Here is a 24,291-nt window from a genome sequence, read left to right on the forward strand (position 1 = left end):
GTTATATACAAAGTGAGATACAGAGAGAAATATAAATATTAATAGCATTAGAGGAGAAACCTGAACAGCAAGTGGCCGTCACTCCAGATGTTGCCATAGTGACCCCTGTTATATATTAACATAGGAGATTTCTGACATTTTATTATTTCTTAACTTGCATTTCTGACTTTTTATTATTTCTTAACTTGCACTTATTTTAAATATAAAGCAATAGGAATCCCAAATGTTATTTTATTCTTTCTGTATTTAGCCTGACAGGTGTGTAGTCTCCCTGCATCCCTGTTCTTTCCTCCAACTCTCCTATAATCTATTAAAATGACAAAACCAAGGCTAATATCCCAGGCGCCACCTAGTGACTCAATTTAGTGGTGATTTTCTTCATTTATATCATTATAATTCATTTATTCCCATAAATTGTCCCCCCAGTGTGTGCTGTGCATCCACTCACCTCTGATCCCAGGAATGAAAGTGAGAAATCCGTTATTTAACTGTCAGTTAGTCGTGCGGCCAAATGCCAGGATGTACTTCTGTGTATTTATCCTGAGTTGTCTGTAGTCTGCCTGTTTCCCCATTCCTCCCATAATGATATTTTCTATTAGAATATACACAAAATCCAGGCTAATATCCCAGGCACTAGCCAGTGTCACACTCAAATAGTCATTTCCTTCATTTCTGCCATTATTTCCCTTAATGCCCCCGTGTATCAATGCTCCGCTCACCTCTGATCCCAGAAATAAAAAAGTGAGTTTACAGCCAATCACGTTATATGTTTATATCCTGATAGTGATTGGCTGCAATTTGTAGGTCAGTAACAGTAAGAAGACTACAGGTCTTACAAGGGATGCTGGGATTTGTTCTATAGGCTACAGGTCTGACAAGGGATGCTGGGATTTGTACTATAGGCTACAGGTCTGACAAGGGATGCTGGGATTTGTACTATAGGCTACAGGTCTGACAAGGGATGCTGGGATTTCTACCATAGGCTACAGGTCTGACAAGGGATGCTGGGATTTGTACTATAGGCTGCAGGTCTGACAAGGGATGCTGGGATTTGTACTACAGGCTGCAGGTCTGACAAGGGATGCTGGGATTTTTACTACAGGCTGCAGGTCTGACAAGGGATGCTGGGATTTTTACTACAGGCTACAGTCTGGCAAGGGATGTAGGTACAGGCTGGCAAGGGATGCTGGGATTTGTACTATAGGCTACAGGTCTGACAAGGGATGCTGGGATTTGTACTACAGGCTACAGGTCTGACAAGGGATGCTGGGATTTGTACTAGAGGCTACAGGTCTGACAAGGGATGCTGGGATTTGTACTAGAGGCTACAGGTCTGACAAGGGATGCTGGGATTTGTACTATAGACTACAGGTCTGACAAGGGATGCTGGGATTTGTAGGTCAGTAACAGTTAGTAGACTACTACACTACTATTGTTTATATATCTTCTATATTAAGAAAGCCTTAGACTCCCATTCAGCAGCTGTGCTGCCCACTCTTGTGTGTTTAATAGCTTGGAATTGTGCAGCCAATAACCGAGGACTAATTGCATGCCGTGTTCTGCATGTCTCCTGTGGTTGTTGATAGGCAATGGGTCTGGAATACAAAGACTGGATTCCGCCACGGTTAGGACATATTCCTGCTAACGATGTCTATTGGTAAGTGACCGCTTCTGCTGCCCTGTCTCTGTACAGTCCAATCACATGCTGAATCATTCATGGCACCAAACTTCTTCTCTGTAGCTGAAATCCATTGAGGAAAGCTTGTTTTCTCCAATTCAACTTCATTTTTTTTAATGGAAACCTGTATCGAAAACTGTGCTGTGCATAATGAAACCATAAAACCATATCCAGTTATAAGCGACTTAACCAATTCCAACTTTACAGAGGTTTTTAGTTATTTGAAAATGTAATGGCTATTGAAAGCAGCATTTGTCTGATTTGTCTCCCACTGAGTATAATGTGCCAGAACCCACTGTCTCCCACTGAGTATAATGTGCCAGGACCACTGTCTCCCATTGAGTATAATGTGCCAGGACCCCACTGTCACCCACTGAGTATAATGTGCCAGGACCACACTGTCTCCCGCTGAGAATAATGTGCCAGGACCCACTGTCTCCCGCTGAGTATATGTGCCAGGACCCACTGTCTCCCGCTGAGTATTAATGTGCCAGGACCCACTGTCTCCCGCTGAGTATAGATGTGCCAGGACCACTGTCCTCCCACACTAGAGTATTATGTGGCAGACCCACTGTCTCCCACTGAGTATAATGGTGCCAGGACCCACTGTCCTCCCACTGAGTAATAATGTGCCAAGGACCCACTGGTCATCCGCAACTTGAGTTACATGTGCCAGGACCCACCTGTCCTCCCACTGAGTATAATGTGCCCAGGACCACACTGATTCCCACTGAGTATAGATGTGGCCAGGACCCAATGAGTATTATGTACCAGGACCCACTGTCTCCCACTGAGTATAATGTGGCCATGGACCCACTTGTAATCCACTGAGGTATACGAATGCTAGCCAGGACCTCTCCACTGAGGTATATGTACCAGGACCACTGTCTCCCTGGTTTCACCTCCCACTGAGTATAAATGTACCAGGACCCCTGTCTCCCACTGAGTCTTATGTGGCCAGGACCCACTGTCTGCGCCACTGAGTATCAATGTGCCAGGACGCCACTGTCTCCCATCGGAGTATAATGTTCCAGGACCCCACTATAATGTCTCCAATACACAATAATATTTTGAAAAAAAAAACCTTACTGTTTAACCTGGCGTGCCTGCTGTATTAGCCCACCCCTCTGGTGGGGTAAAAGAAATTCAGGGTGACCGGTTCCCTTTAAGTTAGTCAGTATATGGTCAAATTTAGCCTCTCCAAACAAAAAAATCACCCTCCACCTATGGAATCAGTCTTTCCAAAATGATAATTTGTAAATCATCTAGATGAACATTTTGAATTCTTGTTGAACAAGGAATTACTGTATACTGCCCTTTAAGAGATTTGGGTTGCTCTTTTTACTGGAGCCTGTGGGGATCACTTGGTAGACTTTGGAATAGTGGGAGCTGCACTCACCCATATCAGTGTAATAAACCATTAATTATTTGTGCATAAATCTACCCCTCCTCTTTAGACAAAATATGAAATATAAAAAATAGACTGCATTCATTATTATTAACTGTAATATTATTTTTATTTACATATTATACACATTGATCAACTTTTATGACTATATTTAACAAAGGTTTGTCCTCTTCCATGTTTGCTCATTCCTGATGTTCCATGCTCATGCCTCCCATTCTATGTTCACTCCATTGCCCTGTGGTCTATATCTGCTCCATGCTGCTGTGGTCCATCTCACTCTCCTTTGGCTTATCCTATTCTAACTTTTCCCTAGGATTGGTCTAGCCTGTTCTATGCTTGTGTCTCCCCTTCTATGTCCCCCCTCTGATCCTTCCTCTTCCATGTCTGGTCTGTCCATATGCACGGTTTCTGTATTATTCTGCTGTTCCCTTGATATTTGGCTTAATAGTTTGACTTGTGTAGTGAATTTAACATTTTGTGGGGGTGTGATCCCAGCCTTTGTCAGGAATTCCTGACAGAAAATACAACTTGACTACATAAGTCAAACTTAGTAAAATAGTAATATACTAAGTTAGGTTAAAAAAATACATTTTAAAATCTTAACATACAGCCTGCCTACTGCTAGTTGATCCAGAGGAAGGCAAAAACCCCATCTGAAGCCTCTCCAATTTGCCTCAGAGGGGGAAAAATTCCTTCCTGACTCCAAAATGGCAATCGGACTAGTCCCTGGATCAATTTTTTGCATGAAATAAAGGGCATGGAGCCTAAAATGATATATGTGCCTGCCATTCCTATCCTTTCATGTTTCTACTGATGTTAAACCAAATATCCAGGGGGGAAACAAAGGTGCAGTCTTCCTTCACCTGAATGAAATGTGCCTCCTACCTCCTCTTTTGTTTACATCTCAATGTAGAATTTTTTTTTACAGAAAATGAAGATGCAGTATTCCATCTTCTGAATGAAATGTGCCTCCTTCCTCCTCTTTTGCTTATATCCCAATCCCGAAAAACATTCGCAAGAAATGAAGATGCTGTATTCCATCTTCTGAATGAAATGTGCCTCCTTCCTCCTCTTTTGCTTATATCCCAATCCCGAAAAACATTTGCAAGAAATGAAGATGCAGTGGTCCATCTTCTGAATGAAATGTGCATCCTTCCTCCTCTTTTGCTTATATCCCAATCCCGAAAAACATTCGCAAGAAATGAAGATGCAGTGGTCCATCTTCTGAATGAAATGTGCCTCCTTCCTCCTCTTTTGTTTACATCTCAATGTAGAAAAACATTGTACAAATAATGAAGATGCAGTATTTTATCTTCTGAATTAAATATGCCTCCTTCCTCCTCTTTTGTTTACATCTCAATGTAGAAAAACATTTTTACAAAGAAATGAAGCTGCAGTCTTATATCTTCTTAATTTTGTAGCAAATAAGATGTGCCTACTTCCTCCTCTTTTGTTAATTGTGCAAAGTCCATATAAAAACATTTAAAAAAATTATTAAAGCTATGTAAAGCTAAAGATTTGTGCTTCTATAGAAGCCTCACCTCCTTGTATAAAAGAAAAGTACAAGTAACAATAATAAGAATAAAATAACTAAGCCAATAAAGCCACTAGCTTTTTCTCTAGTATTTTCTTCTAATACTGGGGCTTCTTCGCTGGACTGAAGTGGGGCATGTGGAGCCTCCACAGAATCACCCATATCATCCATGGTGGTCTGTTTCTTCTCCGTGTCGGTTGAGCCGACTTCCTCTTGTGGAGACAACTCCTGAACAACAGACAGTTCTGGGGCTTCTTCACTAGAATGAAGTGTGTCCTCCTTAGGTGCAGTTGAGGTTTCAACATGTTGAGCCTTCTCAGATGCACCTATATCAATATGGCAAATGGTGTCCTCTTTCTTCTCAATTTCCGTTGCGCCGACTTCCTCTTGTTGATTTACTGACGGTTCTGGGGCTCCCTCACTAGACTGAAGTGGGTCCTCCTTAATTATAGCTGAGGCTTCAACTTCCTTTTCAGTTTCACCTATGTCAGTATGACATATGGTGTCCTGTATTTTCTCGATGTCGGTTGAGCCGACATCTTGTGGTGAAAATGCCTCCACAAATTCTTCGCTGGCTGGTTCATCCTCCTTAAGTGTAGTTGTGGCTTCAACTACCTTCTCAGATTCACCTATTTCAGTATGACATATGGTGTCCTGTTTCTTCTCAATGTCGGTTGAGCCGACATCTTGTGGTGAAAATGCCTCCACGACTTCTTCACTGGCTGGTTCATCCACCTGAACTTCTGCAGCAGCTTCTTCAGCATTTTCTGCTGTTTTTTCCATTTTTGTATCCAGTGACACAATATCATCACTGGGCATTTCTTCTTTTGTCTCAGATATTTTCTTTACAGATTGTATTACAGTTTTATCTTCTGCAAAGGAAATAAAATAAAATTTAGGAATGTATTTTTCTATGTTTGATTATGCCTGATTTGGTAATAATCCTTATGTCTATACAAAACCTTAATCTATCCATGTCCTTTACTACCTTTACAGATAAAATGCCCATAGCATTACCCATAGCATACCTTGCCAATCTCTAGCTGCATTCAGTCTTCTGACTAAGTCCTTTATTTCTGCTATGGCTTGCATTTCATCCTGTATATCTGTTATGAAGGGATGGTTTTGGAGCAGAAATTTAGCCGTTGGTCTGTCTTTGGGATCCTTGGTTAGACAGACCTCAATAAATGAATTAAAAGCTTTAGACCTGGAAAAAAATAAAAGCGTGTTGATTTAGAGATAATATAAGATGCTCCTTATAACTTTAAGAGCAGAATGTCTGGTTTTCAAAGTGGAAATTAGGCTCTGCTAGAGCACTCTCTGCACTAGGGAAGAGAACCCTCCTGGACCCCCTCTGGTGCTAAAAAGGTGAATGGGGAAAGGCAGGGCGGAGCCTCCCCAGGGTGGCAATGGGGTCAGGATCACCCCTTCAGATTATGACTAAAGTCAAATGGGATGTGGTTATCTTACCATCTGTATGGTCGACTCAGATTTGGAGGATCTCCAAAAACAACTTGTTCTCCAACTGCTTCTCGTTGTAAATGGAGTAGTGCTAATGGGAATAAATAAATACAAGTCAAATTCCAGATGTTCCAAATAAGTTTTGAAAATATTTACTGCCTGCCCAGCAAACCTTACAATCTACAATCTCATGAATCATACACTAGTGATTTTTAACCTGGGTCCCTTTAGTCATTGTTAAAAAATAATTCCGAGGGTTCCAACTAAATGCTACAGAGCTAGCAAACTATTATATCTTTATTTCATTATTAATCATGGTTGGTAATAGCACTAATTCAGGTCCGGACTGAGAATCAAAATAGGCCCTGGCATTTCAGGTACACAGAGGCCCACTCAGCGCCTAAAAACAGCCCCCCACCAGCCCACTAAATATTGACTTTCTATGGCACCTTATAGCAGTCCCTCTGGCATTTGCCAGAACCCACAGATTGCCAGTCCGGGCCTGCACTAATTTGTTCCTAAACTTCATGTTGCATTCTTACTTCGTCAGAGTTGGGGAGAGCTGGGCTTATGTGCAACATTACTTCTTTCATTCAACACATTACAAATACAACTAATATCTATATGTGTTTGGTGAAAGCCCCAAACAAGTCTAAAACAATACAAAAAAATACTTGGAAATACTCACGACATCTTGCTTGGGCCATCTCAATGGCAGTAATTCCCAAAGCCCATATGTCGCACTGAAAATGAAAAGAAAGGCAATTATTTCGATGAATGTACTTTTCAGTTACATATTATTATAGGTTTTAAATCACACCTCTGTTAATTATTAAGTATGATTGAGGGGAAAAGACAACAAATTATCAGCACTGCTGACACTTTCATGTATTGATGTAAAAAGTAATAGTTTCAAGAAGAAATTGCTAGTTAGGGCTTGTTTGACGTAAGAAAACCATAGATATATCTCTTTTTAGCTTCAAACTGCTGTGTATATATATGTATATATATATGTATATATATATATATATATGTATATATATATATATATATATATATATGTATATATATATATATATGTATATATATATATATATATATATATATATATATATATATATATATATATATATACACACACACACATGCATACATGATACGGACAGCTGATACTATTGTGTGTGTTTTATTTATTCTTAGGCCTATGGGGACAGTGGTGGTCAAACACTAATGTTATTTAATCAGAAAGGTGTAAAGCATACAGAAGTTGACCGCATTTAAAAATACTTGGTTACGGTGAAGTCTTACCTTGAAATTATGTGAGCTGCATGTCCACACTTCAGGCGCTATGTAGTGTGGCGTTCCCTGCAGTTCTTTACAAGCCCGAAATCTTTTCACTTTTCGCGCAAGCCCAAAATCAACTGAAAATCATCAACAAAAATGTAATCAAAAAATGAAACGGTAAAGTAATTATACTGATCTCAAAGTGAAAAACAGAAAACAATTTATAAAATTATTTGGTGTTGTCATTCAGCTGCTGTTTTGCAAGTGCTGTGTATGTATGTATATATATATATATATATCTATATATATATATATATATATATATATTTATATTTATATATATATATTTATATTTATTTCTAATAGGTATGTATATTTTAAATGCTAGAATTTGGCCTGGCCATGGCTTGACATGATCAAAGGGTGTCATAGTTTTGGTTAAAGTTTTGTAGTAACAGTCTTTACAATGGAATCCTATACAGGTATTGCTGTATATGAAACTAAAATTCTATAAATATATAATCACCCTTTGGAGCCAGAATTGACACCATTTTCGGCATGCCATTGGAATGTTTGTTATCTATGCTATTAATATCATTGGTATCAAGAATAATTTTAAGCAAGGTGTTTAAAATACTGCCAGGTGGCAAAACTAAAAAATCTGCAATGGATTAATAAAAAAAAACAATATCCTTTAATTATCATAGATTAGATCAATTTTTCTTACTTAAACGTATCCCGGCGTCTTCGGTTAGCGCAATATTGAGGGGCTTGATGTCTCTGTGCATTATGTGCTTTTTGTTGAGGTGTGACAGACCCTGTAATAAAGAAAAAGCAAAAAAAAACAAGAATAAAATAGCAATTTGTCAATGTTCTCTAACACAAATTATAAATAAATACTTAGAACATGCTTGAATAAGTTGAGCCTGACGTACCTTCAACACTTCCCGACATACATAAGCGATACAAGATTCGGGAAGACCTTGACTATAAGGGTTGTCTATCAGTTGGGAGAGTGTCCCACCTCCACAAAATTCCATTTCAATCTGCAAGAAAAAGACAAATATTAATAGCATGTTCCTGTTTGCTCCCCATAGTATTGAGTTTAGTAAAAAACAAGGTAGAACAGGTGTACTACATATTCCCTCATACTCATCCAGCCAATAGTTTTAGCTGAACAATATATGGGTAAGAGTAGTCAACGCTATGGGGCCGATTCATCAAGGGTCGAATATCGAGGGTTAATTAACCCTCGATATTCGACTAGGAATTGAAATCCTTCGACTTCGAATATCGAAGTCGAAGGATTTAGCGCAGAAAATTCGATCGTACGATCGAACGATTATTCCTTCGATCGAACGATTAAATCCTTCGAATCGAACGATTCGAAGGATTTTAATTCAACGATCGAAGGAATATCCTTCAATCAAAAAAACTTAGGCAAGCCTATGGGGACCTTCCCCATAGGCTAAGATTGACTTCGGTAGCTTTTAGCTGCCAAACTAGGGGGTCGAAGTTTTTTTTAAAGAGACAGTACTTCGACTATCGAATGGTCGAATAGTCGAACGATTTTTACTTCGAATCCTTCGATTCGAAGTCGTAGTCGAAGGTCGAAGTAGCCCATTCGATGGTCGAAGTAGCCCAAAAAATACTTCGAAATTCAAAGTTTTTTTACTTCGAATCCTTCACTCGAGCTTGATGAATCGGCCCCTATGTATCTGTACAAACATAGTCTTACCATTATAGGCATCATTGTGGAGCCAGGTTGCTGATAGGCTCCATAGAATGAGGCGATGTTTTCATGCTTTGATGCTTTTTTGTGGATCTTAATCTCCTTCTTGATTTCCTTCAGAGTATCCTAGGTAAATAGAAACACTTGTAAATACAGTGCACTTTCTTACGTAAAGGCAAAATGATGAGTTTTCTCATAATTTAATGAAAAAGATATATTACCTCAGAAGGGTTCATCAATTTAATGGCCACAACATTGTTGGTTTTCAGATTGAGTCCCTGTAAAAGCAAAAAAAGGATTTTGTTAACATTTGAAACTTGCCTTTTTCACTACCCATCCCTCTATAGTTCCCATCTTTAGATAATTTCCTATAATAACAGGCTAGCTTATTATAAGATGTTTATAGGTAGCCATGCTTACAGCAGAATTAATCAAAGCTTTAGGGGAAGTCTACCTTTATGTTACATTTTAGCCTGATACAGAATGACCTATTCTTCACAAAGTTTTTGTTCATCTTTATTTTTTATTTCAATCATTTTTTTTCAATGAATTGTTTTTCTCAATACCAGCTTGCAGTTTATAAATTTATCTGGTTTATGTAAATCTGTTGCTCAATGCTCTATAATTTCTATTCATTTTCCAGTCTGGTACATAGTTGCTATAGTAAATAAAAACTAGATAGCTCCTGAAATTCTAAATTTTTGAGCTGCAGAACACCATATTTAATTAAAAAAAGACCAATTGCAAACCGTCTTAGAAACTGTCTCAAGATCTACACCACCCTAATAATTATTTCATAGGCGACCAACCAATTTGTTATTATTTATCTGCTATCTCTGTGTTAGATACTTTAGTTTACCTTGTAGACTTGGCCAAAGGAGCCGTCGCCAATCTGTTTTCCCAGGTCCAATGTTCCTCTGGGTTCCTAGAGATATTAAAAAAATATATTATTAAAAACAAAAAAAAAAAGCAAAGTGACCAAAGAATATTAAATAATATAAAGTAATTATAAAGAAGTGATGCAACTATAGAAGAAGCAGCCTGACCGTGGGTCACCTTCCTCTATAGCCATACTAAAAATGTGTTTTTTAAGTCATATACACAATAAAAAGTAATTATAAAATACAATCCATTACCTTGAAATGAGTTGAACTCTCTTGTCCCTGTTTTGGATAAAAGAACAATAGAATATTTAAGTAAGGAAGAAAGTAAGACAACTGCATACAACATACTAAAATGGGCTCAAATGCAACTTCTGACTTTAATAATGACAAATATAAAGAAATTAATATATATGAAGCCCACTTTGCTCTAAAATAACTGATTTTAATCTCTGTGCACATAATGATAACTCATTCAGGTACTTGATAATAAGAGGGAAATGCTTATTAATGAGTCAAATAATGAGGGACATTACTCAATAATTATTAATCCTCTCTGTAACCCCAAAAGGAGAAGTGTTACCAGGTTTTCCTCTTCTGGCGCCATTATTATAGCCCCATATTTTGTGCACTTTGGCACTTGTATTTCTCACCATTCTACCCCCTATCTTTTTTAATAGACTTACCGTAAAACAAGCGGTTAAGTTTCTGAGCATTTTCCTTGCTTTCAGCAAGTCTCTCTATGTGCAGAAACTTTCACAGAAATCTGTAAAGAAAAACAGAAAAATCTACTTAATTTGATTTGTAGAGGAAAGCAAAATCAAACCCAACTTTTTATCTGATTTAGCCTACACAGGGTATAATAGGGTTTATTTATCCTTCACACCGCTCTGTTTACTATGACATCACATTTAAGCCACACCCCTATATAAACGTAAAGTGATCGTAACACTAAAAATTACTTTGCAAGTTATTTATGTACACTGAAAGTTATCTGTAGGGCATCTTGACCATTTTCACTGATAATGCTCCATTCTGTTACTTAAAGTTCTTAAACCTGACTATAAGTACACTTTAATGTTCAATGCTTACAGATCTAATTATTGTGATGTTACAATTAAGCCCCACCCCCATATTAACTTAATGTTTAAAGTAGAGATGCACCAAATCCACTATTTTGGATTTTTCCGACTCCCGAAATCTTGGGTGAAAGATTCGCCGAATACCGAACAAATCCAAATCCTAATTTGCAGATGCAATTAGGGGTGGGAAGATGAAAAATGTTTTACTTCCTTGTTTTGTGCCAAAAGTCAGGCGATTTCCCTCTACACCCCTAATTTGCATATGCAAATTAGGATTCGTATTCAGTTCAAGCCGGGCAGAAGGATTCAGCCGAATCCTGCTAAAAAAGGCCCGAATCCTGGCCAAATCCCAACCGAATCCTGGATTTGGTGCATCCCTAATTTAAAGCTCACAGATATGTCAAACAGCTGGCACATTTATAATTTGACATCCCACATCTACAGGGTGTATGGATTTTTTGTTTGCATCTTTATTACGGTTTGCTAAGGACCTTCTTCTCGTGTGCTGGATACCAATGATTAGGTGTTTGGTGTGGTCAGGTATTTAATCAACTTTGTTCATTGTGACCATCATAATTAAGCCCCGCCCCCATATCAATTAAGGCTTACAGATATGATCATTGTGACATCATATTAAGCCCCCCCCCATATTAAAGTAATGTTTTAAGGCTTACGGATATGCCAATTATATATATCAAGACAGCTGTCACTTTCAAATTTAACCACAATCTACAGGGTATATAGAGATTTTTGTATGTATTTTTCTTACCTTTCACTAAGGTTCTTCTTCACTCTTGTGCTTTCTCTAAGGTTCTTCTTCACTTGCGTGGTGTTTTCTCTAAAGGTTCTTTTTCACTCGTGTGTTTTCTCTAAGGTTCTTCTTCTCTCGTGTTGCTGGAATGAAATTAATAGGTGTTTGGTGTGTCAGGTATCAAGTCAACTCTTATTAACTTGAGTCTTACAGTCATTATGACATAATTTAGTCAGCCACATATTAATTTAAGGTTTAAGGCTTACAGATATGCCAATTAGTCAAACAGCTGAAACTTTCATAATTTGACATCCCATAATATACAGGGTATATAGAATTGTTTGTTTGGATTTTACTTACCTTTCGCTAAGGTTCTTCTTCTCTCGTGTGCTGGATAGCAATGATTAGGTGTTTGGAATGTCAGGTAACAAGTTAACTCTGTTCATTGTGACATCACAATTAAGCCCCGCCCCCATATTATCTTAAAGGGACAGTAACACTTAAATACAACTTTTTTAAATATACATTTATATTTAAAATTACCCATAATTCATGTTGACCATTTTCACTGATAGGGCTACTTTTGTGATTAAGTGTCACTAAAAGTTCCTAAGCCTGACTGTTTTGCCAGCCTGACTGTCAGTATCTCTTTAATGTTCAAGGATTACAGATAAGATCATTGTGACATTAACTAAACCCACCCCCATATTAATGTAATGTTTAAGGCTTACAGTTATGCCAATGAATCAAACAGCTGACACTTTCAGCATTGGATATCTGATCTCATCTAATCTAGAGGGTATATAACATTTTTTGCATGCATCTTTCTTACCTTTTGCTAAGGTCCATATTCTCTGCCTGTACATACTGTCTTATGTGTGACTTTCCCAATATCAATGGATGTTAGAGTATGCACCAACATTATGGCTTTAGAGATCCTATGTCTAGACTTAGCCCAGGTAGATTTCTAAAAATGTTGACTGCATGTCCTTGAGGATATTTCTTGGGACAGGGATCAGAAGAGTCAGGACAAAATAAAACAATTTGGTCAATATAGACACTGGTTGTTTGAAATTCTCCCTAAGCAGAATATAGGTGTATTTTTGGCAGATATCAAGATCTTCACTGGGGGGGGGGGGTTAATTGGTACAGTTTTTAATACATTTTTTCCAATTTAAATGCCTAAATATTTTAAGCAAGACTGGCATGGTCTTATGAAAATACATAGGAGCATGTCATTATTAGTAAAAAGTTGTGGCATGAAAATCAGAGCCTGCACACCAAAGCTGTTCAAAAACAGGAGCCCCTATGGTTTATTATATCAAGGAAGAATACACAATGTTTTGGGCGCTTTACACTGGGTTGTGGTGGCATGATTCTTCTATAGGCTGATTATAAATTAAAATAGTACTGTAACCTATGGAAGGATTTCAGCTTGACTGACACAATTGCAAAGGAGTCTTTAGTTATGTTTGAGTGGAAATGGGACCTGCTGAAATATGCATTAGCCTCCTCTTTTGCCTGCACTTGGAACACTTGTGTTGGTCAGACAAACTCAGTTGATTTTGCACATGAATACATATCCCTGAAACTTCCACGTTTGCCTGTACCCGAGCCTACAAAACGGTTCCGGGTGGCAGCAGGAGAGGAGGCATTAGTCTATGAGCACGTTACACATGTTTAATCACAGTTTTGAAAGAAAGACTGTAGTGGAATATACTGTATTCTATTTTCTATCTGTCTATAATATCCTCTATTGCACTATTAAATAGTAACCCCAACCTTGACAGTCTACCCTCATAATTGAAATCTTCCATCCCCTTTATCAGTTTAGTTGCACTTCTCTGCACTCTCTCCAGCTCTTTAACATCCATCTGAAAGGATCTCTAAAATGACTCTAAATAGCCCCCAGAATAATAGAAGCTTCCTCCCTGCATTCTCTCCCCTGTAGATTTTGTATCACAAGCAGCTCTTCTTTTCACTCACACTGTGAAGTCCTCAAAGAGGCGTCTACTACACATTTTTTCTATGTTCCATGTTCTAGAATGTTTTTTGTAATTATTGCACCCTTTCCTTTTTCCATGTTGTCCCTGACCCTGGCAGTCAAAACTACTGTTGTTTTATTGTTTTTTTAGTATTTATTAATCCTTCCACTCCGGACCTCTACTATTCATTTTTCAATCTTTTATTTTAATCAGTAGCCCGATTTGGCCGGATGAGCAATTCCAGTAACGTGTGGGGTTTCCCGCGTTTTTTTATTGAAACCTCAGTCATTATCTATTGCTCACACCTTTTGGTTCCCCACCCCCTTCCCAAATCCAGTGATTCACCAAAATATCACATTATTGCCCGAAAAGTGAAACCTCGCGGCGAGATTACAGTGCTGTTACTGACATTGGCTCTGAGCTCTGCTCGCCAAAGGCAAAGAACTGGGAAAGCCACACCCCAAACGCGCCTGTAATTACAGTTAACGTGTGAAAGTGACATTGCTTTAGCAATTTGTCAGGAATCTTTGTAAATGTGGGACTGAGTAGCACTAAACTACTAGACACATATAATGCGGGACTAGTGTTCCCCCTTAATCTAATGAGCCAATCCCAAATGAGAATAGTCCCACTACCACAAGAGGAACCAATACCGAAGCTCCTGTAAGATCCCACGTGGTCACGCACAAGCGAATCAATCATATTCATTGGGGATTTCAGCCCACGTGGTCCCTACCACAATTTATCGGGATATCCAGATAAGAGGAAAACTGGGGTAAACAAATCAACTAAGAATGAAAAGTCCTGCTGTAAATCTCATCTGTTAAACCTATTTCCCCACATGTTCATTAAAGGGATACTGTCATGGGAAAAACATTTTTTTTTTCAAAATGAATCAGTTAATAGTGCTGCTCCAGCAGAATTCTGCACTGAAATCAATTTCTAAAAAGAGCAAACAGATTTTTTTATATTCAATTTTGAAATCTGACATGGGGCTAGACATATTGTCAATTTCCCAGCTGCCCCCAAATCAATGTGACTTGTGCTCTGATAAACTTCAATCACTCTTTTACTGCTGTACTGCAAGTTGGAGTGATATACACCCCCCTCCCTTTTCCCCCCAGCAGCCAAACAAAAGAACAATGGGAAGGTAACCAGATAGCAGCTCCCTAACACAAGATAACAGCTGCCTGGTTGATCTAAGAACAACAATCAATAGTAAAAACCCATGTCTCACTGAGACACATTCAGTTACATTGAGAAGGAAAACAGCAGCCTGCAGAAACAGCATTTCTCTCTAAAGTGCAGGCACAAGTCACATGACCAGGGGCAGCTGGGAAATTGACAAAATGTCTAGCCCCATGTCAGATTTTAAAATTGAATATAAAAAAAATCTGTTTGCTCTTTTGAGAAATGGATTTTCAGTGCAGAATTCTGCTGGAGCAGCACTATTAACTGATGCGTTTGTGAAAAAACATGTTTTCCGATGACAGTATCCTTTTAAAACCCAATCACCATCCCCGTTTGGGCTCCTCCTTTTCTTTCTGGGAAACTTTGTGGTTTGTGAGTGCTCAGGTAGCTGGGACGCTTATATGAGGAGAAAAACTACAAATCCAGAATCGGCTCCGCGTATGGAAGGATGACAACTCGTTCCTAAATAGAAATTAGGGTTTATGAGTAATGAGTAGAGTTCATTGGCCTGACTGTGGGTGGGTCGGGGGATGGAAGCGGACAAATACTTGACAAGCAGCTTATATTTGCATATGTAGAGTCTCTGTATAGGTCATCAGTAGTGGCCCTCCCTCAGTGTAAGAACCCTTTGAGAAAGTAAGCGGATTCGTTTTTTTAAACCTGCAGTTTTTTAAGAAAAAGATATATATCGTAGTTTGATTAAACGTGTTTGGCTTGTACTGGTCAGATTGTTAATATGTGTTGTGATTTTGGCTGTGGATAGGTGCCCTTAAGCGGGTGCAACCGTAGCACCCATTTACCTCTACACCCTCACCCCTTGCTCTAATGGATCTCCCCTTTCGCTTGCAGTTTACCCACACTACTTCTACCGATGATTATGCAACGTTGGAACGCGACGTGATTTTACATTTCCAGACCCGGGAGAATCTCGCTACAAAAAGAAAAAAAAAAATCAAACAATCTGTTCAGACATCTTTGAGATATTTTAATACAGAGTTTTTAATTAGCGATTAAAATTCTAGTTAGGGTTAAAATTTTAGAGTCTACTGTTTGTTATATTTCTGTAACTTCATTTTTCCATGTACCATTCGACTCCCCTGTATCCGTGATCCACTGTCTCATATGTGGGTTTTGTTTTTTTTTTTTAAAGAAAAATTCTTAACCCCTCCCCCTTTCGAACGTACTGTATCTCCACCTCGCCGAGTCCCTGCCGGTCATCACATTACTTTGTAAATGATTCTAGTGTTATAATTTTTGGATTTAATATTGAACCCAAGCAACATTAATTATATTTGTACAGTCTTATTAGACAGAGAAATGTTATATTGTATTTGTAAAGGTATTACCTGGTACACAGATCCCAGCTTTTTAACTCCAGTCTAAGGATTCATTTATATGAGGCGGAAGCCAGACAATCGCTTCTTTTAAGGGTCATTGGGTTTATGGCACACGGAGCTGCTTTTGTCGGCTGTAGTCCGGGGCTTTTTATATGCTGAAGCAAGGTCACCACTAGGGGGCGCTATAAACAGAGCGTTTTGCTATGGCAAGTCTTAAAGGAGACATATCTAAAAAATGTACCGGTGCGTTTGACTCTTTTAGATCTAGAAGCAATGTACTTAAAAAGTTGTGTTCTGGTTAGTTCATTGTAAATTTCTGCAAAATCCCTACTAGTCCCGCTCATCTGTTCCACTTCCAGCTCTCTGTATTCTCTGTGCAGGGGAGGCTGCGGTAGAGTCCTACAGTGGGTCGGGTACCCGCGGGTTACCTGAAAAAAAGCGGGTAGCCTGTGGGTTGTGGGTATAGACGCGGTTCTCAATAGCAGGTTTTTCTTGCGGATCCCCGCTTACTTCCAACTTGACGGTTCTGGTTTACAGTGACGGCACTTCCTGATCCTTGATGGTCATCGGATCGGGTTGCGGATATGGTACTTGCGGGTCCAAGCTGGTAAGAATGTGGGTTGCAGGCCTGGACTGGCAATCTGTGGGTTCTGGCAAATGCCAGAGGGGCTGCGTATAAGGTCCCATAGAAAGTCACTATTTAGTGGGCTGGTGGGGGCTGCTTGGGCCTCTGTGTACCTGAAATGCCAGCGACTATTTTAATTCTCAGTCTGGACCTGGTGGGTTCCGGGTCCCAAGTCCAAGCGGGTTTAACAAATTTGTTCTGTGAAGGACTCTAGCTGCAGGCACTGTAGCACAAGAACCAATCAGCAGCTAGCAGGACCTGATAGGGAACTGAAAGCCTGTCTTTGTTTGTGTGACTGCAGGGCTGTGATTGGCTGTCCCCCTCCTACTGTGCTTCTGTCAGGGACCGTTAGGACCAGCCCACCCCTCATTTAAAACACCGACAGGGACCAGTGAACATCTATAGAGGAGCTCCAATAAAGGGCCCATTTTTAAGGATAATTATAGTTTTTGCCCCAAGTAAAACAAAACACCATATATTATACATAATTACCTACATGTTTATTTTTTATATCTCCTTTAACAGGTGGTTTCAGAAACACCCCACAGCCGTAGACCTAAAGCTCCGGTGCGGGTCCACTTAATTTGCATTTCATATCTGGAGGATAGTGGGGTGAACTGGTGTGACAAAGGGCTTTAGGTTAAGGGCACACGGGGACATTAGTCGCCCCCAAACATCTTCATCAGTTTCTCCAAGGATTCCTAGTACCCCAGGGGGCCTGAGCGTATACAGTATGGTAAAGTCTTATTGGCTGTACTGAGCCAACCCCCCGGCTAAGGGCAGTGCAAGGGAACGCCTGGGAAAACCGAAGATCATTTTGGATAAGGGCCCCGACCCCATCCCAACTAGTCTTGTCTCCAGCATCCAACACAAGTGCAAAAACTATTGGGTAGCGGGTTGGGGCTCATTTATAAAAACTGAGCAAATTTGCAGCTGGCCAGTAACCCATAGCGACCAATCAGTGATTAGCTTTTTTCAGCTAGCTGCAGGTTGACCACTGGAAGCAATCATCTGATTGGTTGCCATGGGTTACTGCCCAAGTGCAGGTGCCCTTTGCGTTCTAAATGTAGATGTATTAAATTTCCTGTAAATTAGGGTTTCAGCGTTGGGACCCTGTGTTCTGTTCTCTCCGTGACATTTTGGGTTGCCACCTGGCCATGTTTACCAGCCTGGCCGGTAAAAATGATGGTTGATCCCAATGTTATTAATAGGGAAAAAAGATAAATATATAGGCCGATATTTTTTCCAGAAAAGGTGGGCAACCCGAAAAGACAATGGTGGTGGTCTGTTTTTGGTTTATGGTCTTTACTCTGTATGTGCCCCCTGCTCTCAGGGATGGGATTGGTTCACGGGCTGTGATTGGCTAGAAGTAGCAATGTAAACAGTGTGTCCAGCCTATCCCAGGCTTGAACGAAGAATAAACCACTCCCTATTGGGAAAGTCATGTGACTTTGGGGCCCCATGGGGGGGTATGTGATACCGTGTCTCTGAGTCTCCGGCCTTTGCAGTAGGTTCGGCGCTTTTTTAAAAGGACCAATTGGCAGCTCGTCGCTCAGCTGTTCTACAATGTCACCGACACTTCCCGATTTTACAAAAGGCCTTTCGACTTTTTCTTTTCGCTCTTCTTTTCCCTCTGTTCGTTCGTTTTTGTACTTGCTTAACCAATCAGGACTCCGCGAGATCACGGATAAGGTGAAAGTAGAAAAGGAACGTCGGTGAGAAATAGAAATCAATCTGTTCGATCAGGATATATTATTTATTACCAGCCTCGTCTCGTTGTGTTGAAACTTTTTATTTGTCGTGTATAAATTGGATTCATTGTTTACATTTTTCTAATCCGGTTTTATTTTATTTCTTTGTGTAATTGCTGATTATGTAACTAAGTATGTACAGTCTATATGTACCTTTTGAACTATTTTTATCACAGTATTATTTATTGCTTTCTTTCAATAAAATACTGAAGCATTTTCCACTGCCAATAAAAAAGATAATTAAACGCAAATGTGATTTAAATTGGCTTGTGAAATCTCGTCTGTGCTGTCAAAACCAACAGATCAACTCAGGAACCCTATGTACTGGGCCAACCCTAACAGAAACTGGCTGCTTTACATCCCATTTAGGAACCCTATGTACTAAGCTAACCCATATGGAACAGGCCACCCTGACATCCCAGGTAGGAACCCTACGTACTGGTCCAACCCTAATGGAACCGACTCCTCTTACATCTCAGTTAAGAACCCTATGTTACTGGGCCAATAGTAACAGAACTGGCTGCCTTACATCCCATATAGGAACCCTATGTACTGGGCCAACTAGGGATGCACCGAATCCACTATTTTGGATTCGGCCGAACCCCCGAATCCTTTGTGAAAGATTCGGCCAAATACCGAATCCGAACCCCTACTTTGCATATGCAAATTTGGGGTGGGAAGGGGAAAACATTTTTACTTCCTTGTTTTGTGACGAAAAGTCACGCGATTTACCTCACCACCCCTAATTTCGGCTGAATCCGAATCCTGCCTGAAAAAGGCTGAATCCTGGCCGAATCCCGAACCGAATCCTGGATTTGGTGCATCCCTAGGGCCAACACTAATGGAACCCTCTGCCCTGACATCCCAGGTAGAAACCCTATGTACTGGGCCAGCACTAACACAGAACTGGCTGCCCGCCCTTATGTCCCATATAGGAACCCTATATACTGAGCCAACCCTACCGGAAACCGGCTGCCCTGACATCCCAGGTAGGAACCTAATATTCTAAGCTTTGGTGTCCAAAAGGTAGATTGTGATCTCACACCATTTAGCTCATGATAAATAGATCTGTATACTGCCAATGCTTCCTTGTTGCTGGCTGGTGCATTGCTTGGTACATATATAAATATAAAATTAAATAGGACGTGACGGGAGCCGTAGAAATGTGGCAGTGGTTTCATATGGAGCTAAAAACATGAAATGATTAAGGAATAAGATCAATGGCCCTGTGTCTGCTCTCCCCACTGACACCTACTAGTACTAAGTCATGTAAGGGCCCTCATTCCCACTGCAGAAAAATCATTCAAATTAATGAGGCTACAAAGAGACACAAGTCTGACAAGTTCCTCTGTATCCAGCAGCCCCCCCCCCATCAATCCCTTCTGTTCTAATTAACAACTAGAACTCTAATTATATATATATATGGGGGTGGGGAGAGTTTCCCTGGAAACCCCTTATATCCCAAAAGCTCAGACTCCCAAGCTAACAAAACCAGCCCAAAACTAGTTCAAGAGTCACGTCAAAAGTAGCCCAAAAATAGCACAATATTTGCAGCGAAAAAAGCCAAAACAAGTAAATAAATAAATATATGTCAAAATACTCCTTTTTTTAAATTTTAGATGTTTCCCAAATTTTTCCATGTAGCAGAATGGGACAGATTTGCCCATCACCAGGGACATAACTACAGAGGGGGCCCGGGAGGTATAGGGGTCCCATAAGACCATAATTCATATACAATTTCAATAATATTGGTAAAATAGGTCAACCCCTAGACATTTTGATGGCCGGCAGATTTTTACCCCAAAATTGTCTGAAATTGAGGAAAGTCACCGGAAAATGTGGAGAATGCTTAACTGGGGTACAGAGGCCAAAAATCTGATAACTGCCAACTTTTACACAAGTCTGTCCCATTGCATGCTGGGTATTGAGTCTTACAATTAAACTTGGCAGCTGGCAAATTGTTGAACAAAAAACTACATTACCCAACATGCATTGGGAGACGCACACTTGGCACATTAGGGCACGAAAAAACTTTGTTTTCAAAGCACAGACCAGGAAAGTGTGACTATAGAAACACGGTGTTTGGAATGTAGGGACAATTGACAACAATGCAGGTGTTACAATAACGAAGGACACTCTTTGGAATTCAGTTCAGCAGAACTACAACTCCCGACAGTCTCTGCCATTAGGGCTGGAGATCAAAGAGCCCAGGGCAGGAAGGGTGGGGTTGTTGTCTGAACAAGAGAATAACTGCGAGTGGAAGAGCGGCCTCACATTCCTGCCTCAGGTAAGTAGAACAGGACTAATGGGCAGGCTCTTGCCACTGAGGAGAATGGAATTCCTCGCACAGAGACACTCCCCGCATCACGTGACCGCTCCGCTCTCCAGCAGGAATCGGCCCCTGGGATAATCACGTGATCCAGTGACGTCAGGTTGGGAGAGACAGGAAGTGGGATGCAGAGGTAGCGCCGGAGCCAGAGACAGATTTTGAGTAGCCGGACACCGACTCCCTAAAGGTGAGGGACACGTCTGCTCTTCCTCCTCCCTTGTGTATTCTCACACGATTTCCCTTTCTACTGTCCCATTCTTCCCCTCTGTCGTGTCTCACATCTCCAGTCACTCTCCCTTTTCCTCATACATTGGTCTCTGTGGCCTTTCTCTTCCCTTTACTCTTCCCATTCCTCTTCCCATTCCTCTTCCCTTTGCTCTTCCCTTTGCTTTTTCCTCTTCCCATTCTCTTCCATTTCTTCTTCCATTTCAATTCCAGCCCGTGTGTGTACGCTCTCCTGCCCCGAACCCCGACTCACACAAACACCCCTAGATCTTCTTTCTTTTTGCACTCGCCCCCATTCACTCTCTGTTTCCCCTGCTCATCTACCCCTCCTCCCCTTGTGCCACTGCCCACCTACCCCTCCTCACTCTCTCCCTGTGCCTCTGGCCACATAACCCCCTTTATCTCTTGTTCCACTGCCCACCTACCCCTCCTCACTCTCTCCCACCCTCTTCCTCTGCCACTTACCCCACCTCAGCCTTTTTTACCTCTGTCCACTGGACCCTCCTAATCCTTTCCTCTCCGTTGCCCTCTTTGCCTCTACCCACCTCCCCCCCTCCCCTTTGACTCTGTGCACCTACTCAATTTAGACCTTTTCCCCATTCCCCCCTTTGCCTACTTCGGCCCCTTACTCTCTTGCCCCTGCAGTGTACACTTACCTCCCCTTATTCTTACACCCTCTTTGCCTGTGACCTCTATAACTACCCTGTTTTCTTTCTGCACCTCTTCCTTCTCTTTCTCCCCCTATAAATCTACCCCATACTATTAACTCTTTAACTACTGCTGCTACCCTCATATACAGGTAACACTTTCATTGCTGCTTCCCTTTAGCCATGTTTGTTCTCCCTTTGCCAATATGGCTTCTTTCCCATCACCCTTTGCTTCTACCTCTAAATCATCCACTTACCTTCCCTGTTGCTTTCCCCTTGCCTCTACCCTCCCTTGCTGTTCATTTTTTTAAAGCCAGTGCCTGTTCTTCCTTCTCTCCATGGCCACTGAGCGTATGAAGGGCACAGTGCAATGTCGTCTGGCAATTCCAGAGATGAATAAACATGATTTCTAGTGAGCAGTTCAGCAGGCTGGTATACAGAGCGCTGCCTATCAGTAGCTGCTCCGTAGGGCAGGGTTTCTGATAAACAGAGAGTGTATGTGACGTGTAGTTGTACATGCAGGTCTCACAAGCTGGGCGCTTTCCTTCATGTAAAGGAATTTCATGTACAGACCTGCCACTATCTCTCGCTAGATCACTCAGGGGCATTAGACGTGTGCTGGCAGTCTGTGCTGTGGGCTGGGATATATTATTTGTGTATTTCTTGCTACATTCTGTAAGAAGTAAACACATCTGTTTGGCTTTAATATTCACTGTTAAAGGGGTGTTATGTTAACCTTAAAGGAGAAGGAAACCCCCAGGGCGCTAAACCCCTCCCCCCTCCCTGTGCTGCCCCCCCTCCCTCCTTCCCCCCCTGGCCTACCTGTCCCCCTGGGCAAATGCCCCTAACTTTTTACTCACCCCTCTGCGCAGGTCCTGTCCACGGAGTTTGCAGTCGCCATCTTCTCCCACGCGCGTCTTCTTCCTGCTCTGACCGGCGTCTTCTGGCGCATGCGCAGTAGGAACAGGTACCGGTACGGCTCTACTGCGCATGCGCCGAATGTCACGAAGTGAAATCGGAAAACTTCGTGACATTCGGCGCATGCGCAGTAGAGCCGTACGGTACCTGTTCCTACTGCGCATGCGCCAGAAGACGCCGGTCAGAGCAGGAAGAAGACGCGCCCTGGGGTTTCCTTCTCCTTTAAGTATGTTTTAGAGTGACCAATTCTAAGCAACATTTCAGTTGGTCTTCAATATTTATTTTTTATTAGTTTCTAAATTATATGTATGCCTTCTTCTTCGGACTCTTTCCATCTTTCAAATGGGGGTCCCTGACGCCATCTAAAAAGCAAATGCTCTGTAAGGCATATAATCAATACATTTTATTGCTCATCTTTCCATTCAGGCCTCTCCTATTCATATCCCAGTCTCTTATTCAAATCAATGTGTGGTTGCTAGGGTCATTTGGACCCCAGCAACTGGATTACTGACATCTGGCAAACTGGAGAGCTGCTGAATAAAAAGCCACATATCTCTGGATCCCATAGATCACTAGCAGGCTATTCCAGGAGGACCTGTATAGAGGAATACATGCAATAGTTAATAACATTAAGCTGGTGTGAAAAGGGTTAATGATTGGACATGGACAGAGCTGCATTGCTAAGGAGACTGATTGTGCCAACATAACTGCGGAGCACAATGGCAGTTGCCTTTGGACGCTGGCAGTTGGATGGCACCGTGATTGTTTCCAGTGGTGCAGCCGTTCTGTTTAATTCCCCCCCTCGTGGTGCCGGGATTCTCCCCACAGATTGTTGTGACTCTGTCTGTGCAGAACTCGGTTCCTCTTTATTCCAGAAAGACGGGCATGTGGCTTACGGGCAGAAATCCAGGAACTCTCAGGAGAATTTTCTGTTTAGCCCTTGATTTAAGTCATCATTCAGTTTGGGCTTAAGGGATTGAAGAGGGGACTTTATATACTAATTATTCATGAAGTCAGAACTGACATCATTTATTCTTCGCTACAGACGCGATTGTGGGTTCTATTTGTTCTGCTTTTTTTGTTAACGTCTTCTGTCCTGTGTGCCTAATCATATACCTTTTTTGTTTTTATTGTTTTTCTTTTGCCTAAATATGCTTTCTGTTACCGCAGGGCACCATAGACACTGCCCTTCCCTTATAAGTTCCTCTTACTTTTTTAAGTTATTCCCTTTTCACAGTCTATTCTTCGCAGAAGTTTATTATTATTCTTCTTTTATTGTAGTTGTAAGATTCTATACAAAGAAACTACTCAGATTCAAGGATCGGTTCTGCTACGGGTCCGTGCCAGGGCTTTTGGGCACGCCTTCAGATGTTAATGTAACCCCAATTGATGATTATGATCAAGTACTAGTCAAGACGCGCATTATAAAGGTGGCAACCCACCATCCTAAGTACCGCAGATCACCAAAGGCT

General features: G+C 41.0%; 2 protein-coding genes across 13 annotated transcripts in view; one reads left to right on the plus strand and one right to left on the minus strand.

Annotated features, from left to right (window-relative positions):
• astl2a.S (astacin-like metallo-endopeptidase 2 gene a S homeolog) overlaps nucleotides 1–24,291 on the plus strand; it is a 265,316-nt gene that overhangs the window by 102,963 nt on the left and 138,062 nt on the right. Inside the window, exons 1-2 of one of the 12 annotated variants that reach the window (XM_041560933.1) lie at nucleotides 20,727–20,987; nucleotides 21,092–21,216. The exons of 10 other annotated variants lie outside the window; for them this stretch is intronic. The gene's annotated coding sequence lies outside the window, so the exon portion shown is untranslated. Of the gene's footprint in view, nucleotides 1–20,726; nucleotides 21,217–24,291 lie in introns of those variants that run through there. One more of the 12 variants, XM_041560931.1, reaches the window with a different exon arrangement.
• On the minus strand, nucleotides 4,624–7,631 carry LOC108715058 (STE20-like serine/threonine-protein kinase). Its single transcript, XM_041561926.1, has 5 exons — nucleotides 7,390–7,631; nucleotides 6,770–6,824; nucleotides 6,091–6,172; nucleotides 5,649–5,827; nucleotides 4,624–5,492 (listed from the first exon to the last, which is right to left on the minus strand). The coding sequence occupies exons 2-5, from the start codon at nucleotides 6,786–6,788 to the stop codon at nucleotides 4,624–4,626; spliced, it is 1,149 nt and encodes a 382-aa protein (XP_041417860.1). The 5' UTR covers nucleotides 6,789–6,824; nucleotides 7,390–7,631.

The sequence above is a fragment of the Xenopus laevis genome, chromosome 4S (assembly GCF_017654675.1).
Source record: "Xenopus laevis strain J_2021 chromosome 4S, Xenopus_laevis_v10.1, whole genome shotgun sequence".
Taxonomy (NCBI): Eukaryota; Metazoa; Chordata; class Amphibia; order Anura; family Pipidae; genus Xenopus; species Xenopus laevis.

Bases quoted from the DNA above. Each gene is read 5' to 3' on its own strand.
- LOC108715058 (XM_041561926.1), bottom strand. The intron at 5,828-6,090 runs GTAAGATAACCA...ATTTTTTTCCAG, and splicing joins CTGAGTCGACCATACAGATG to GTCTAAAGCTTTTAATTCAT. The intron at 5,493-5,648 runs GTATGCTATGGG...TTTCCTTTGCAG, and splicing joins TGCAGCTAGAGATTGGCAAG to AAGATAAAACTGTAATACAA.